The sequence below is a fragment of the Gambusia affinis genome, linkage group LG04, assembly GCF_019740435.1.
Source record: "Gambusia affinis linkage group LG04, SWU_Gaff_1.0, whole genome shotgun sequence".
Lineage (NCBI taxonomy): Eukaryota > Metazoa > Chordata > Actinopteri > Cyprinodontiformes > Poeciliidae > Gambusia > Gambusia affinis.
The window spans coordinates 12,485,219-12,504,737 of record NC_057871.1 but is presented as its reverse complement, the minus strand read 5'-3'; the positions used below and the strand labels follow the sequence as shown (position 1 = coordinate 12,504,737).

Sequence of the window (19,519 nt, the reverse complement as noted above, 5' to 3'; positions counted from 1 at the left end):
AAATATAAGCTGATTCCTTAACCTTAAAGCTTATTTTTTCAAATTATATAATCAATAGTTCAGCTGAAAAATAAAATTTAAAAACTGGATTTTATTTTGGTCAGGCTAAGTTACAGCTGAGCCCCTGCTGAGGCTCACACATCACGCACTTTTACTGCTCATTCCCTGAAAATGTCCAGTAGAGATGTTCTACTTGTTAGGTAGTTGGACATAATTATTGTATCTAACTGGCAGAGCAAATTATTTATGATCAACATCTCATTATACAGCTGAGCCGCAACATCTCATGCAAGCAAGAGAAAAACAGGAAAAAAAAAGAGTAATAGATGAAAAGAAAGTTGCAGCTTAGAGCAGTATATGATACAAATCAAACATCCTTGTGTGGAGGGCAAAACAAACAGGCAGAGCCAAGAAATCTTAACTTTTCTCAAAGCAATCACCCTCGTCCTTATATTTCTCCTTGTCTGTCCATCCATACTACATCTCTGCTGCCCTTGGCGACATGTCACATCCTCCTAACGGCCTTCCTAAAATAGTCTCAGTGGCCCTTACAGGCGCTGAACTGCTACATGTGCACCATTCCAACAAAGCACATTAGATACAGTAAATACGCAACACTGGATTTACTGTGCTGCTAATCTAAAATCAGCAATGGTAACATAATTTATTTATAACACTCTGAGCACGCATTGCTCACATCAGCTTCGCTCCGCTTTCCACCAATGTCTACCGCAGCCAGTTTAATTTTACCATTGTGTTCAGAACCGTTGTAGCCTTCAAATCTTATTTATATGTGCACTTCTCTGTTCAATGAAAATAATCAGCCTGCACAGATTTCAGTTTGACGGAGAAACATTTATTATGTAAACATACAAAGATTATCACTTTACATTGTTTTTATTTTCATGCACAGAAGCCTTTTAAAAGGAAAAAATTGCAAATACAACCTAAAGGTCTTAATAGGCAAACAGAGGAAGATTAATGAGATATACAACTCCTTTGTCTACACACAACACCTTTTTCAAACTGTCAGAAAAAAAGAAGCATAAATCTTTGCACCAATGTGACATTTCCATAGAAAGGAAAGCATGAGCACACCTGAGTCAGGAGCAGAGGAAATAAACAGCTCACAGAAGAGGAAATGATGCCCTGGCAACCTTCAGACAGCTTGATACAGGCTGGGTACCTGAGGCAGCATATTACTGCAGATTAACCTTCAATGAGACATAACTATAAAGGGCTATAGAGATGTTTCTCGTTTACGTCAGGGTGAAAGCACCGAGGTCAGGATTACAGAGGTTCTAACTTCTAGGGTCTTAAATCATTGTGTCTATGCATTTCTATGAGCAATTTGGAAAATATTACAGTCATCTGGCTGAGGTTTGCCAAGAGGGTCAACAAAACTAGCAGAAAGCGCAGAAACACAAATCAGGGGTTGTGGAAAGATACAAGCCTCTCCGAACATGCTTTTTTTTGCTTGATTCTGAAACTTGTGTGAAGAGCATGCGATTAGGCTCCTGATCAAAACATTAAAACTGGGAAAAAGTTCTGAGGATTACCATTTCTCATCACTGAATTAAGCTAGTGTTGTAAGCTGTGTTTTGAAATGTTATAAGAAACGAGGGCAAGATAGGAAAAAAACCCCAAGACATTTAAACTCAAGCAGGCTCATAATTAGCTAAACAAAAGTATAAGACTATTACTCAAAAAAGCCCAAAGCAAACACTTAAAAATATTCTCTAGACATCCTTGATTCAAGTGTTTCCTGTAGTTGTTGCTCCATGTTGTGAAAATGGATCACTAGGGACATGACGCCTGTACCATCTGTTTTCTAAGCCACCCTTTTCATCCATCTCCAAACATTTTAGAAGGTTTAGCCTAAGGAAATGCAGGTTTTCTACCAAAAACCTTTGTCAGTTAGATGTCGAGAACTGCTGTGTTTTCATCACCACACAGACAAAAACTCTCAGTCAAAACTGGCATTCATCATTTGGTAGGTTTGCATTTCTGCCATAATATTGGCCTTTTTAGATGCTGTGTTGATCCATGTCAAGTGACACATTTAAAGCCTGCTTGCTGTTTTATACCTTTACAGTGCTTTAAATTTCTTACAATTTTGTCCCTGACCTGTCTGCTGTGTTTGTTGGTTTTATGATGCTGTGGTCAGTGGAAATGTATATTTTTTTTCAAAGCACTGTGAAATCAAGAAGTGCAGCTGATGTAAAGAGCATGGTTTTTGGATCAGGACAGTGTCTTAAGATGTAGAAAAAAAGAAGTGAAAAATCTTACACAGATATTTTACAGAGAAGGAGGTTTTCTAAATTTAGCACATTACAGTCTCTCCGTACTGGGTCAGACTGTACGGTGAAGAGCAAAGCTGGGTCTGAGTCCTGTGTGAAGTGACTCTTGCAGCCAAACTTTCCGCCAACTTTTAGTGGTAATTTCAGGCATAGACATCTTTACATTCAAATCCAGAGTGACAATCAGAAATGCGTCACTGCTTGAGACTGATTTTTTTTTTTATTTATATGTATGAGATAAAAGAATAACACATGATGACAAAAAACAATGACTTATGAATTATAAATAAAATCAAATAAGATAAACTAAGTTCTTTTTTATATGTAATTATATTACCTTAATTGTTTCTTTCTAAAAGGTTATCTTTGTAATGAAGGTAAACCATTTAAACCATCCAGTTATGTTAATTTATTTGCTTTTTATTCTAATTAAAACGCTTTCTTTGGCTTCAATCTTGGATGCAGATCAGGGAGCAACTCTGCAATCTTGAGAAAGGCAACAACATATCTTCTGTCCAAGCTGCCATTAAGAAGTCTTTAAGTTGTAATTTATACACTTCAGCTCTGAAATTCACTAATATTGTAGTTCTGATCCACTTCCCCGTATATGTGCAGTAATACAATTATTCAAGAGAAATCATTTGGAAACCCTTGTTAATGGTATGCTGACAAGTAAAGTATTGAATTGCATCTACAGGAGATTTCCTAATTTACAAATCCAACACCAGCGACTATAGCTGAGATCTCCATTAATCACAGCTGCAAGGTGCATGCACATGCTCAGCAAAAAAAGAAAAAAATCTCTTGAATTTGCTCGTGTCTCTCCCTTTTAATAGGAGAAAAGCAATTTCATACTGGCATCAGTGCATTGAATTTATTATAAGTTTATGTGACAGATCAAAATAGAGATTATACTTATGAATTAATTGTGGAATAATAAAAAAATTATATGTTCTAAATATTTATACAAACAAAAATCTGAAGTTTTTGTGCGTTCAGCCTCCTGAGTTAATACTTTATCCAACCATCTTTAAAGCTGCAGCATAGAACTTAATGATGAATATGTTTTTTTTTTTTACACATTTGTTAAAGCTGTCACCATGTAGTGACAGTTTATTATAAGGCTGATAATCTGTGAAACGATCAATCGACTACCCTGAGCTAAAATTGCTGCTAAAATCCCGACCAAAAACAACCAATCAGAGCCAGGAGGAGTGTCTTAATTTATGCTAATGTGCTAATGATAGAAAACAACAACTTAGCATCACAGGAAAACTGTTTATCTCCTGTCATCAGTGGCTATGTTAATACTTACACTTACAACAAGAGCTCCCGATAGAAAAAAGATGCAGTGGTAGCAGAGAGTAAAGGGACAAGGGAGATGAGCGGCGCCATATGAAATTGTGACTGACAAGTGCCAAGACCTGCCTCTGGGCTCCTATTGGTTGGTTCTAGTTAGCACTTGAAGCATCGAAAGAAGGCAGAAGAGCTAATTTGCTTTCACAGATTATCCATCTGATGCCATACTCTCAGGATATAGTGACAGCTTCAATAACTATGTAAAAAAATATTTCATAAAAGTGACATACTCTAGCTTTAACTAGAACTGCAGCTGCAAACAGCATCTGCCTCCTTTGAAAATATCAAGTCTGAAATCTTTTGTCCTTTGTAAAATAGGTCAAGCCACGTCAGATTGCATCTTTGAACATCAGCTGTTGAGTCATCCCACAAACTGTCAAAAGGATTTAAGCCTGGGCTTTGATTAGGCCATATTATATGGTTGTATTTAAATCATTACATCATAGCTCTGGTTGAAAGTTTATGGTTAAAATGTAAAAGTGCACCACTGTAATAAGTGTATGGCAGTCTCTAACTAGTTTTATCCCAGGATTAGCCTGTAGTTTGTTCTCTTCAAGTTTCAATCTGCTCTGAACAACTTCTAGAAAACCAGCAGTTTTCCCGCCTGAACTACACATCTCTGCAGCTCCTCCAGAGTTTCCAATGGAGGAGCTGTAATAGTAACAAATATGTAAATAAATAATAGTAACTTATATAGTAACAATTACATTGGAAAAGCTGTGATAAAAGTACAAAGAGAGATGCTTTTTTGTTTTGTTGTTTTTTTCCCCCCCACAGAAACAAACTCCAACAAACACACAAAAACACATTCACTCACTCACTTTTGGCCATGTTATACATTTGGCACTTATTTGATACCGTCATCCAGAGAGACTCATAAACTGTTAAACCCACAGATAGACACAAACACAGTCCTTTTAGAGCCCTGAGGCAATGACTGCACTGATAAAGTTGACTCCCTAAGTGACTCCCCAGCTGCACCTAGCATCAGCGACAAGAAGAAGATTGCCATGCCAGATTTGTTCAACATGAAGAGATGGGAAGGAAGCATAACTGCAGGGAATGTACCTTGGAGACGAGCATCCAGTGTGGGAGACAGAAAAAAAAAAAAAAGAGAGAGAGTGGGGGTGTGTGATGTGCTTCACCGATACCCGCTAGTCGTAAAAAGCTGTCTGTGTGCTGCAAGATGTCTGCTGTCAAAGAATGTAGCATTACTGTATTTAAAAACTGCTGTGAAACCTTCCTCAGTGGTGTTTAGTCAACTGCAAACTGGTGCATAAGAGAAAACAGCGCCTATGAAAAATATTCACCCCCTTAGATGTTGCACTCTTACAAAAAAAAATGAGAAAAAACCCTTTCACTTTATACTATACTGAAACCCAATTCCTACAAAACAATGATTAAATACAAATGTTAAGCATAAAAATTTAAGCAAGTGCACAAATATTCATCCCCTTTAAAACCAGTCTGTGATGATTGTAGCATCAGGATATTTGTGTCCAGAAGGTCACAAATATCCGTGGCCACCATTAAAGCAAGACAAGACAAGCATGTAAATGAAAAGTTTAAGTCTTTAGGTATGATGAGACTTTTTTTTTTTGTTAACGTCAGGCAAAATGTTATGTTTGGTGACTCCAACACACCATCCCTGTTATGAAACATGGTGGTGGCAGCATCATGCTGTGGGAATGCATCTTGGCATCAGGCACTGAACGGCTTGTGAAGACAGAGATTCAAATGAATGCAGCAAAATATTGGGAAATCCTGAAGGACAATTTGTTTCCGTCTGAAAAACAACTACTGGTTCATAGTAGATTTATATTTCAGAAAGATAATGACCAGAAGCATCGAGCAAAAGCTGCACAGAAATGGTGTGAAGACATGATGGATGTTCTAGACGGGTCCAGTCAAAGCCAAAACTTTAATCTGATACAAAAATTGTGCCAGGACTTTAAAAGGACTATTCACAGCTAATCCCTATGCGACCTGAAAGAGCCTGAATAGTTTTAGAAGGACGAATGAAGTAAAATTGTAGTATCCAGATGTGTAGCCTGATTAAGACCAATCCACACAGACTCTGTATTGTGACTTCAGCCAGCAATTTGGATTTCCAAAATGTAATTGTGTTGCAGTTTCTCTCCCGGCCACTTGCTGCCTTAAACGCAGTGTGAGGTGCATAGATAGAGCAAAGGTCCTGATAGCAACCAAAGATGCATCTGAATTTTTACGAAGTCACTTATTTTATATTACATATTTTTAATTTAACTGACATTTGTAGAAATAAGTTTTCACTTTTGTAAATTGTTTTTTGGGTGGTGTTTTGTTGTTTTCTTTAATCAAAAGAGCCAAATGTATTTGATCATGATTGATTTGTAAAAGCAATAAAAAGGGTAATAGTTTTTATAGACACTGGGATGTAATTTTTACCCATGCTGATCTACAGGGTTACATTTTTACTGTTTGAGATCTAACATATGTAAATGTATACATGTTATATTTATATAGAAATATACATTTATATGGAAGTATAAATTTAAATAATAATAATAATAATAAATAAATAAATACATTTATTTGAACTATTGTACGTTTTGAAAAGTTTATTTTTCTTGCATTGGATTTTATCTCCATAGCAACAGACATGCAGCTATCTGTTTGCTGCACTGGGAACGCTGCAGTCAAGTAGCTGCCAAATCAAACTGTTGGTATATTTGAAGCACTTTGAGATAGCGCACTATATTAATTTATAAATGGAAACTCTTCTTCCGCGTGGCGGAAATAAGCAGCACCAGATACATATTATCTTTCGCAAAAAGAGTTGGTTTACTATATTTTTCAGGGTGGTCAATATAAATGAATCTGCCACAAAGTTAGAAAAACAAGGAAATTAGTTTTTGGTTGTTTGTTGAAAAAATATATTTTGCCAATAAATCTCAGACAGTTTGAAAGCTTGCTTATTCCTCATTAAATGGAGTCACATTTGACAGAAAAAGGATTTTTTGGGTTCAGTATCAGAGTTCAGGATGTGAGAAACACCCTGACCAATACAACCACATTGGCTCCACTCAACTTGAACACAGAGAAAAACATCTGCATTGACGAATAGCTAATGACTCTTTGGCAACACTTTTAGTACAAGACCTACAACCCACTGGTGCCGTCGTCCCTGGAGACGAAGCCCATGTCTGAGTCGAACCAAGGAACAGGTTCTCACTGGCAGCAGCCCAGCATCTGCCTGGTGAGGCCAGTTATCTGTGTTTTAGCGTTGGAGTGATGGTGAGCATTTTTATTGTGCACTAAGGTGAAAAATATAACTTTCATAAATAAATATACCCCTAGCTGTGAGAATTTAACCACCATTTTGCAATTAACAAATGACAAATTAGTCTTTTTTTGGGATTTTTGTTCAAGTTCTAACCATCTAACACTTTAGGAGTTACATGAATGTATGAAAACAACACATGGGTATTCCTGTTTTCTCCCAAAATTTGGATATGAGCTGCGTTTATTGTTAAAACCTTAATCCCCTGTAAGATAAATAATAAGGAATACAAGTCTGTGGACTAATCATTCAGTATAAATTCTAAACCAAGTGTCTCTCAGGACATAAATCATAATATCTCTTAGGCACGTGACACACAGGCATGAGTCTTTTCCAGCTGATGGTAGTCACTTGAATCCAAGTGAAGCAGTCATTAGTCTGAGACTCTGATTAAAACTAAGCACAGGATTATTACTAAACAAACAGCTTCTATTTTGGATCATTTTTACTATTTGATTGACAAATACTTTTTTAAAATGTGTGTCCATTTGGCAAGAAGAGTTTAAATCTTTATACTTGAACAGAAAAATGCTGTGAGACATGCTTTGGGACTTCCAGCAGTCCTTGGTGTAATAAACATCATAATAAGCTCTAATGCAAGGCTTTTGACCACAGCAACTTAGCCAAAATCTTCTCTGACTCTTTTGGGATCAATGTAACCTTAATGCTTCTCAGGGATACACAGAGACGTATTTATGTTCCCCACCTCCTGCCACAAAACCCCACTTTTTCATTTTCACTATTGAGCCCTTTTCCATCTTCGGCTCTCGGCTCTTGATGAGGCACTGAGGGCGGATTTGAGCAAAGACTCAGCACTCTGAATCTCTGGTGGAAGCTGATAATCCACAGATGCAAGAGGTGGCAACAAAATGCAGCTAATGCCCAAACAATTGCTATCAATGCAGCTCGAGGTAAGACACAATAATAGCATCAGCACTGTGGCTGACAATCTGTGGCATGTACACAAATGGCTGAGTATGAGATGGAATCCATTAAATTTCACATACAGCGTTATAAAAATAGTATTTACTCCCTTACAGATTTCTTTCATTTCTGCTTTTTATCACACTTAAACCCTTCAAATTATCTAATTAATTTTAATATCAAAACAATCATAGCACAGGTAAACCCTCCCAGTCAGATTCACAATTAATTAACCATGATTAGACACATTTTCTCAATTTCAGCAGCCACAACCAACCCCGATACTGCCTGATCCTGTAAGATCAACAAACACTTTTATCCGTTTACAAACGGCTAAAAGGGCTCATAAAGCAACACATCTTTTATTAAAAAAAATAAAACAAAACAAAAAAACTTCAAGAACACAAGAAGTTTTCCAAAAGCCTGCAAAGCTACTTCTAATGATTATGTTGACAAGGGCTGACACACAACTGAATCCACAACACTTAAGGTTCTGCAAGTTTCACTTGTTTCATTTCAGGCCAATTTTGCATCATTTAACAATAAAAAAAACTGGGCAAAAAATAACATCCATGATTTATAAATCAAAAACAAGTATTGACCAAATAGGGGAAAATGTCACCTTTTGCTCCCAAACTCCAGTGCTTTTAGTTCTGCTCCTCAGCAGAGAATGCTGAAGGAAAAAGTCCAGCTTTCAATTATTGATATTATGCAGCAGGAAAATGATCCAATGCAAACCAGAAAATCTGCCTCTAAGAAAAGAAGGGAAGGTTTTGGAATGGCCTAGTCGAAGCCCAAAGTTAAATCTGTAAAACAAAACATGACAAAAAAGAAAAAGAAAAATACGAAAATGTGAAGCAATAAAAACATGAAAGAAACAGTTTGCACCTAAATAATCATCTTTTCTGAAAGTGATTAAATCTTAAAGGGGACAATTCACTTAACATTGAAACCAGAGTATATGCTTCATAAAGGCTTTTCTGTTGCACTTTAGAATGACTAAGACTCTTGTCAGAAGAGCCGAGGGGCTGCTTGTCAGCAAGGATGGACAGAGCAAGCAGTCAAGATTTTAAGCATTAAAACAAATAAAAAAAGCTTCATATTGCGAGCAGTTTTTCTGACTTTTTCTCACTTGCTGGAAAACTTGCTGACATTGCAGTAACTGTTGACATATCTGCAATGTTTCAACTCCACAATCCTGATTTATGAAAATCTTATTTGTTTTTAAAGTTACAAGCTCATAAAAAGGAAATTTGCTTAAAGATATAATTTGGCAATTAAAACACATATATTGTCTCTTTTAGTACTTTGGTCTCCATTTGCGTATTAAGATTTTTTGACAGATAGCTCCAGCTGTTGTGTTACAACCTCTTGGAGCACATCCAAAGTTATTACCAAAATGACCAATTAAATATGTTCTTACTCATCTTTTAACAAAAGGGAAAATAAAGCTTTGTAGTTTTCTGTCAGCAGTCAAAGGTTCACCAACATGTTCATGTCAAATGTATAAAAAAATTAAAAAAATGTGGAAAAAAATTACCATGTGCATTTATCGCCTTTATCTGCTTCCGTCTCTCTTTCTCTGTGTGTTTGTAAGCGTGCGGGTGTGGGTGTGCATGTGTGTGTGTGTGGGTGTGTGTGTGTGTGTGTGTGTACTGCACTGCAGGTGGCGAGTAGCGGCCTAATGCAAAGGCCAGTTGTTTTGCGGAGCTGATATTGCAGAGAGCAGATGGATCAGTCTCTTGGTCTCCCTGCTTTCAATCTTGTCCCACACTGCTGCCGTCGCCCCATTTAACAGCCAATTTCCAGCCATCTCATCACAAACATGGGCACGCAAACACACACAAGAGTAAAAAGGCAGGAAAGGTAGTGGACTCCTGTGACGTGCACAGAGGGGAGTGGAGAAACACTGGGGAACTTACAGACAAATTCACCCAAGTGAAGCAGATACAGACGTAGGAGCATCATTTGCACATAGCTTTTAGATATTTAAGCACATAAGTGGTAAAAACAAAATGTACATCAACACACAGTCACGCACACACACTGTTAACTCCTTTAGGTGGATGCAGCTGGAGACTGTGCAGTTTTTAATGAGCTTGCTCCAGATGTCTTCTCCTGCTGCAACACATGAATGGCTGATTAATCAAGCACGTTTTACTCAAACACTGACTCGCACACATGAATCCCAATTTATCTCACAGATTTAGAAATCTCAATTTATAACTGTAATCCCAAATGACTTTCCCCAACACACACCTAGCCATTCATCCCCATGTTGCTCTATTGCTCACACACACACACATACGTACTGCAGCAAGCTTTAATATATTTCTTTCTGAAAGACATCAAGTTCTTGTGCACAAACAGCTGAATGATTCACTCTGAAACAACACTTGTTCCATCTTCTGCAGTCTCTCTAACACCTACTCACACTGACCCACGGCTGGCTCCAGCCCCTGCTGGGGATGCAAACATGCAGCAAACATGTGGAAATGCCCTGCAAGCATCTTATTTTAACAAGTCCTAGTGAGAACCGGTTGGCCTCCATAAAACGTGACCTCTGACTTTCAATCTTCACACCTCTTACAGCAGGAGTCCTTCATCTTTGCCATACCATTCCAGCCCACGCTTTTGGTCATGTGATATATCGACAATGTAAAATGACATCTCACTGATGAGTTTTGATTTTTGCTGAAGGAAAACTACGATTTCTTTGGTCTGGTGACTAAATAGCGAGAAGAGAAACGCATTAGAGGTCGCTTTTGGCTTAATGCAGAGCCTTGAAAAAGTATTTCTACCCGTTCAGCATTTGTATATTTTGTCACATAACGCTACAGAATGTTATAGTGGCTTTATGCCACAGACCAACTCAAAATACTACAGGATTGTAAAATGAAGGAAAAATGAAAACATTAGAAAGTAAAATCTGTGTGGTATGCATTTATGCTCAGCAATCCCAACTCAAATACTCTAAATGTCAACAATTAATTATCAGCTAAATAATATTTTTTTAATAATTTTTTTCAATTGAAGTTATTGAGTGACTTTCTTCAACTTCATAAAAAAACAAAACTAATTTGTACTAGTTTAGCAAGTAAATCCCAATTAAACATGTTGAAATGAGACAAAATATGAGGTTTACGGGAAGCAGAAACTTTCATTATTCTAATTGTAAAAGTGTTTTTATCAGTGGCAAGCATCATAATTACAAGAAACAGAAATGTGCATGGTAGCAGGAAAAGGAGGAGTTTTATAAATTATTATAAATCTACGTCATCATGCCCAGGATCTTATCCACAGTACAAACTGTTTTTAAGTAATGTTTTCAAAATCCAGTTTTCTATATAATTGGAAACGTGGAGATCCATGGTTAAATTATGTCATACATGCAGCCATAGTTAGCATAATCGTGCAGTGAAGTTGTACATGCAGTCAGAGAAATACAGCTGCTCACACACAAACACACCACTTGTCATTACCTTCTGTACGGATGGTGAATGGCGAGTCTCCCAGTCTCTTGGCTGAGAACTGCCCCCCCAGAGAGGTCATTAGAAAGCACAGGCTGAAGAAGCCCACTCCCACCACAAATATCCTGTAACACATGAGAGGAGAGCGAGATCAGATGAAAGATGACAAAAGGTAAATGTATTTACTGGACATAGCAGCTACACCCATTAAACTCTTGATGTCACAATCACAAATTGGATGTATTTTGACCATAATTTGATGCAGCGATTCGTCATAAAGTAGCAAATATTTGTGAAGTAAAAGTACGAGGATGCAGCATTTAAACAAAATAACTCAAATACATTTCTGAGCAACGGGATGTGGATTTGAATTTCAGTTTCATGTATTCACACTTTTCAAAGCTTTGATTGTAGCTGCAAGTCTACAGGCTGAAATGAAAGAGAATAAAATGGATCTGAAATTCTTTACCAATCTCCTTTCTAGGAAAAGCGCAAGTACATTCTGACTGGATGGAGAACACCTGTAAGCATATTTTTTGAAGTCTTCCCTTTGGTCCTTCACTTGATTTAGTTGTGGACTTTGACTGGGCCAATCCAACACATGAACATACTTTGATCTAAACCATTCTGTTTCTGCTCTTGCTTGGTTGTTGGTAGTCCTTTGTACCTTTTAGCAGGCTCTGTTCTCTGTTTTTAGCCGTATCTGTTTTCTCTTTCAATCTGATAAGTTTCCATCTCTGTGTTGAACAAAAGCATCCCTTCACTATGACGCTTCCGCTACAACATTTTTACTGTAGCAGGTCTGTAAGGGTCATGTGCAATGTCACTCTTACAAGGCACATAGTATTTTGCATGAACTTTCATTTTGGTGAGATCTGAACAGAATGTGTTGTTCCATTTGTTTCTTGTGTCCCCCAGAAGGTTTATGGCAAACCTGAAACATGATGTTATGTTCATGTCTTTCTTTCAACAGTTTATTTTTATTTTTTTCCACAAAGGCCAGATTTGAGTGCACACGGCCTCGGCAGGTTTGCAGCAGAACCACAGCTTTCACCACTGAAGGAGAAAAAAGATGCACTCCCTGGAATAATTTCCCACTACCTCATAAATAGGCACTTCCATTATTGTGCCCCTATGTTGGACTTTCACATAAAATCCCAATAAAATACAACTTTACAGCTTGTTGTGGTTATAATGTTGACATGAGGCAGTTCTAGGTATGTGAATACATTTGGAAAGCCTTGCCCATGTGGAGCTCAAAACCAGCATGTCAATCCATTTTTTTCTTCTGTCAGTGAGAGAGTGGAACATTATCTAATATAAGTTGCAGTTGATGCAGAAAAACACAGGATTCAAAAGTAATCAAGAATTATAATTACACCTCAATAGTAATTTCAAGCTGTACAGAAGATCTGAAAGGATGAAGTCCTGAGGGAAAAAATGTAGGATGGAAAAGAATGGATGGACTCTCCCATCCAAAGTCTTTCAAAGACAATTACTTCATGTCTTAGAAAAACATTATGTGTTAGCGTTCCCCACAGTTGGGTTCACGCTGCTCAGATCCTCCCTCTTGCTCTCTGCTGTGGGGTAGCTGCTTCCCAGGCTCGTTAAAATGGCCACCGATGTAACGGTAACGGTAAATTGTTTCTCTGCTATTAGCAAAGCTGCAGCATGCACACAAGAGCTTAGCTGTGATAGCTGTGAATTTCTGCAAGTGTCAGAAGGTCCACAAGAAAGAAGCAGAGGAGCTTGACCTTTTCAAAAATCTGTCTCATGTTATACTGCCACGACATGGTGACAGTTTTAAGAAATTAAAAAAATATATATATATTTTTTAATCATAAAAGTTACCTACTGCAGTTTTAATCTGGATTCACACATTGATAGACTACACACACAGCTGGAATTTTGGCTCAAATCCAGATCAGCCTGTAAGACAGTAACTTCTGCTCAGCTCCTCTTTGCAGCATAGATCTTCTATTTAAAAGGCTCTTACAGCCCATAATAGAAAATAAAATAAGACTAAGGATCAGATCTTAAGGGATCTTTGATTTAAAAGACCAAAAAGATCTTTTAAATCCTGCCCTACTTGGGATACTCTATACAGCATCTATGGATCAAGGGTTATCTTATTATGTTAAGATTGTTCAGTGAAACACGGAGGAAAAGCTGCCTGGGATTTTCATCCAGTGAACAAAATGCCAGTCAGCCTCCATGACTAACGAGTCAAATCCTGCTTTTAAAATGGTTACTGCTCCACCGTTTAACGAAGCAAGAGAAAGCAGTTAAGGGACTGTGAGAAGCCGTGCTTGACTGTATAATTGTAAAGGGGAGGGAAAATGACACGTTGATTTTCGATGCCCTCCCACCCCACCAAAAAATAAACAAAAAACCTAAAAATGTGCCCTGGATATAAATTCAACCCCCTTAATCTCACACCTCAAAGTAAAATCCAGAGACCCCTAAATTCCTTTAGAAATCCCCTAATAAGTGAACAGAGTTCACTCAAACATTTTTTGTAAATAGTAGACATAAACCTTCAAGTGTGAGGTCTATATGGAAGTGTAAAGCAATAGTTTCATATTTAAATGTTGTCACAAGACATTTTACTGACACTTTTGAGATTCATTCTTCTAAAAAAAAATTAAAAGCTTTCCAAAAAAGATACGATTGAAACAAAACTGTATTGAAAAAACAAAAGTACATAGGATATGAAAACTTTTGTACAGCTCTGTAAATATCCAGACTTGGAGCAATAAACTAGAGCAGAAACAGAGATGCGCACAATGACAAATAGCTGAGAAAGAACAATTTGAATTTTGTGGCAAAAACTTAAACCTTAACCCAGAAAAAAATGAATTATTCATAATCAGAAGCAGGCAGGACCGTTGAACAGCCCTCTGCAACGCCTGATGGCACTTTCTGGAAGGATAAGCAAGCAAAGTCACGCAAAACGTCAGGATACTTTTTTTCACCATTGTTGATGCTGCAAGAAATGGGTTTCCATCCACAGCTCAGAACAATAATCCATGAAAAGATATATGTGAAAAAGTTGTCGTTAACCATATATCTAGTCTTTACTGGTCCAAAGCAAATACTATTAGCAGTATGCTCATATAAACAAACCATCATTAAAAAATTGGAAAATGTTTGAGCTAATTTCACTTAGGATACTTTAGGACAGAATAAAACCATTGAATTTCCACAGTGATAAAATGTTGGATTAACACTGGAATAACAGCAAGTCACTGTCATTTTTGTGTTTGTTTTAAGTAAATTCACCACATCCTGAATGCTAGAAATATTTAGAGGTCTCTTAACAGGGATCACAAAACAAAGATTGCGATTTGTCTCGGTCGAGTGAACGAAAATTGCTAAGAGCAACAGAAAGATCCAACTTTCAACTGTGGAAACTGTTTCCTTATTTTAGAGTTATATATTATAGAACCAGCCATGAATCAACAATAATTGGAGCCAAATTAATGCAAAATTCCTGAATGTTTACTTACTGGTTCTGTGTATAATCACTGGCTTTTACTGTGAATGTAATTTTTGATTGAGTACAACAACCCAGAACATACAGCCAGGATGGTTTGGATCAAAACATATTTGTGTGTTTGATTAGCCCAGTCAAAGTCCAGAATTTAACACAATTATGAGTCCATAGGAAGAACTTGAGCTTTTCTCTCCTTTTTTTTTTTTTTTTTTTTTGCAGAAACATAATTTCATCCTTTAGATACGCAAAGCTGAATGGTACATGCCCCAAAACTCTTGCAGTCATAATTTCAGTTATTCAGGTACGACGGTAGTTGTCAGAATCTGGTTGTTAGCCAACCTTATGTAACTACAGACATTACACTCTCTAGATTTCACTAAGTGGATTTAAAAATCAAGTACCAGCATGTGAATGAGCACTTCTGGTTGTAATATTTCTTTACTCACGCACTCGCACACAAAAGACAACAACTCTTGGGAGGAAATGACAGTGCTTACGTCAAAGTTGTAAAGTATCTCATCAGTTACTGAGCTCTCTCATTTACCTTTCTTCCTCCCCTAGGAAACAGGAATATGATACAATCTGCTTCCAGATATTTTGAGGAATGTGTTAGAATAGCTCATTCATTTGCAAAATGCCAAAGAGAACCAATACAGTAATTCCAACCAACACAACCCCATATGGTGATTATAATTCAGAGATTATTCGACATCAATATGAGGCCATGACCCAGAAATTTTTAGACCTGCATGGATTACGCATTCACTGTATGACCATCTGCTGTCCACATAAAGTGTGAAAGCTGCAAATTAAAGTCGCTGACCTCAACTAGAGTACCTGTTTTTCTCACTTCAGCAGACCTATTATTTGCTTTTTATCATCATTCTCTGTGAAACGGATTATTGAGAAGAAAAAAAATCTTGAGACACATTGGAAAAGATAGAAAAGGTTGCACAGAGGAAATGGTACAAAGGGCAAATTTTTCAGCTAAGTGTAATTTTCTTAGCATAATATTTGCACCAGCTTGCTTCCTGCGTGGATATTTAGAGCAGGGACAAAGGCAGCAGCTAATGTGGGTGTGCCGCAGCTGGTCTGATGGTGTCCGAGGGTAATCGTTTTCTTCTAATATCATTTAGCTGGTTTTCTAAAGTGGCCTTAGATAGGTGATATGAAAGGATTAGGTCTTGGTCCTGCCTGACGAGGCTTTAATTAACAGGCTTAAAGTAAATGCTTGGCTCTCTGTAATTGGATCAGAGGCAGAGATGTGCTATCAGCCATCAGGTTTCTCTGCACAACAAGATTTATCAGATTTTGCCTCTAGAAGTATTTTAAGCAGCATGTGGGAGAGCTGTCGTAGGTTTTGGTTGCGCCGTTTTTTATGAACTGTCCCTGCAACTAAAACTGTCCTAAATTCATAACATGAAAGGAGCATATTACTTGGAGTTTCTGTATGCCAGGCTGCATTGTGAAACATGTTTTGGTTTAATCAAGTGTAGAAATCAACAATCAAGCAAATGTTTTCCTGTTTTTTCCAACAGCCTAGTGATGTATTTTATTGGAAGAGTACATGACAGATCAGCACAAATTACTGCATATGTCTGAAATGGAAGAAAAATAATACATGTTTTGCATTTATTTTTGCAAACAAAAATAAGCAAATTGTGATATGCAATTGTATTGCTCTGGGTCAATACTGTGCAGAAGCACCATTCAATCTAATTACAGCTGCAAATCTTATGGGTTGTCTCACAACCAGCTTTGTACATCTAGAAATTAAATGTTTGGTCATTTAGCTCTGCTGAATACCACCAGCTCAGTCAGACTGGAAGCTTGTTTGTTTTGAAGTCTAGCCACAGATTCTTGTTTGGATTTGGGTTTGGACTTAGACCGGTCCATTGTAACATCTGGATATGCTTTGAAATAATCATACATGGGTATTCAACTCCAGTCCAAGAACCGGTGTGGTGTAACTTTTATGTGTGTCTCTAGTCCAACACCACCTGAATCAAATGGCTGAATTAACTTGTGAGTATACAATCAGGTTTTCCAGAGTCCTGCTAATGACCTGATTTTTGATTCAGCTGTGTTGAAGCAAGGACACTTCTAAAAGTAGCAGGACACTGGACTGGAGTTGAAGATCCCTCCATTTAGATCAAGGTTCCCCAAACTGGTCCTCGAGGGCAAGCATCCTGCATGTTTTCCCTGGCTCCTGGTTCAATGCACCTGAATCCAATGATGGCTCAGAAGGCCTAAAAAGAACATTGACATGCTGAAAAGGTTGTTACTACCACCAGGGAGAGAACTAAAACATGCAGGATGCCGGCCCTCAAGAACTGACTTTGGGCACCCCTGATTTAGATGTAGTTTAGACCGGTGTTTCCCAATTCCAGGCCTCGGGGCCCCTCTGCCTGCATGTTTTAGGTGTTTCCCTTCTGCCACACACCTGGTTGAATTTTTGGGTGATTAACAGGCTCCTGCAGTACTTGGTGGCTGCAGAAGATGTCATGCAATCATTTGAATCAGCTGTTCTGGTATAGAGGCACATCTAAAACATGCAGAGCAGGGGGCCCCAAGGACTGGAATTGGGAAACACTGGTTTAGACTGTACATTTTTCAGTAGTTTTCCTCATGGAAACTGAACCTCTACTGTCCCTGAGACCTTCCCGCTGCATTCCTTTGTCTTCCTGATAATGAGGACTTCACAGAATAGCTGGATTTTTACTAAGAGAAAGGTGCATTCATTACAAATCACTGGAAATGTGATTTCTGAAGACAGTTGGTTGTCTGAATGCAAACACATGCCAGTCTATATGGATATTTGTTTGTAAGGAACATTTTGAAAACCATTTATTCTTCACATCCTCCATGAAGCACACTGTGTATGCTTGTCACATTAAATTCCAAAATACTGAAAAGTTTTTGTTTTTGATGTAAAGAAGAAATTATTTCAAAAACACTGTTTTATTTTTATATTATTAGAATTAAACAATCAACTCAATATTGCTTCTTTGAACTTCTGAGCTGGTAGCCTAACCCTAAACACTGGGTACCAGGAGTAGATGGAGGACTCCCACTTTAGATAATTAGTTTTTGTCATGCACTCATTTAATCCCATCCTCTACAGTGGTGACAAACTGCATTCTTCAAGAGCCAGAGTTCTGCAACCTTTAAATGTCTCTCTGCTTCAGCAAACCTGACTCTGATATGAACTCATTAGCAGAGCTCTGTAGAGCTTGACACTAGCCAGTGATGCAGAGTCACTATGTAATTCAAGCATGTAAGGACAAGGGACACATCTAAAAGTTGCAGGACTCCCACTCTCGAGGAATGCAGTCAGAGACCCCTGATCTAAAGAGCAGCTGGTTTGAAAAACTCTGCCTCCTTTTTACTCCCCACTAGCTTTAAGGTTGTGGTTAATCAGTGTATGTATGAAATAACAAAGCGTTTTAATTGAGGATGGTTTGAGCAATAAAGTATCAACTCTTTAGGTTATCGTGTGTGTATTTTAAACACAACAGGATCCACACGCATTGGCAGAAGAGAGCTGTCCGCACAGGCAGGAAGTGAGTGGAGCGCAGCCTTATTTACGGAACAAGACTTAATTCCCTGTTTGCAGCTGTTTGCTGTCGATGTCTCCATATGGAGGCGGCTTTAAATCATCTGGATGACAAACTAAAACATCTGGAGTCCACATGCACACACCTTCACTCCACATCCCAATGCATTGCATTATAAGCTTCCCTTATGGCTAACAATTCATGAAAGTGGTGAGCAGAAAAACCTGAAGAGATAAACAATTGGAATACAGCTGAGACGTAGACATAAAGCAAACAAATCTAAAGACAAAGCACAAATTTTCCTCTTTTTGTTATTCTTACCTGAATGGTTTGAACGTTACTAGGCATCTTCTGACCATTATTTTACCGTCGATGCTGCCAGCAATCATTTTCCAAAACGAACCCCCACTGACATGGTTGCTAACCTCCCGACCTGGAACTTGAGCGGAGCGAGCATCTTAGTCCCATCCAGCGGTCCGCCCCGTCCTCCAGCTCGCTTTATCCTCAGTAACCAGCTGGTGCGTCTTCGCTCCTTCCGTGGGGAATGACACAAAGTTTCATTCACCAACTGGGAAAAAAGGGTCGTTTTTTTCTCTTATTTTATAGCGTTATTTCAACGCTAAGCAGACGCTATGACTGAGGACAGTAGAGCGTCGTCCGAACGAAGTCTTTAACAAATAAGGCGTTCTGGTCAAGACCATGAGATAAAATGTGTGTCTACTCCAAACTGCGTTTTATTTCTCTGTAGAAACTGAGAGGAAGCCGCTCCCCGAAGGGCTGAACTTCAAAGTGGAGCCAGAGCGACTCTGACTGCTCTGCCGGGTTGCTCTTACAGTTATCACCATGTAATTTATCACAGGTAAAGGTTACCGCATCCGGTTGATACTTTCAAAATAATAGCCTCACACAAGAAGGATCGTTTTCTAAAACTACCAAACAATACCGTATGAATTCAGTAGAGAATATAATCTATTAGTTTCTTTTGATTGTTGTATAATTTTTGTATAAAATGTTCACAGAAAATCTTTGAGGATATTACCCCAAGTGTAAATGAATTGGTGTATTCATTGTGTTGAATACACCAACATAAT

General features: G+C 38.0%; 1 protein-coding gene across 5 annotated transcripts in view; it reads right to left on the bottom strand.

The window, feature by feature from the left end:
* The window catches only part of LOC122830212 (alpha-1,6-mannosylglycoprotein 6-beta-N-acetylglucosaminyltransferase B-like), a 115,654-nt gene extending 96,401 nt beyond the window's left edge, over positions 1-19,253 (bottom strand). For all 5 annotated transcript variants that reach the window (XM_044115386.1, XM_044115385.1, XM_044115387.1 and 2 more), the window contains exons 1-2: positions 18,750-19,253; positions 11,388-11,500 (exon numbers count right to left, since the gene is read on the bottom strand). In XM_044115386.1, the coding sequence (XP_043971321.1) occupies positions 11,388-11,500; positions 18,750-18,817 (181 nt within the window). In that variant the 5' untranslated portion in view covers positions 18,818-19,253. The remainder of the gene's footprint in view (positions 1-11,387; positions 11,501-18,749) is intronic.
* Positions 19,254-19,519: the final 266 nt, after the last annotated feature.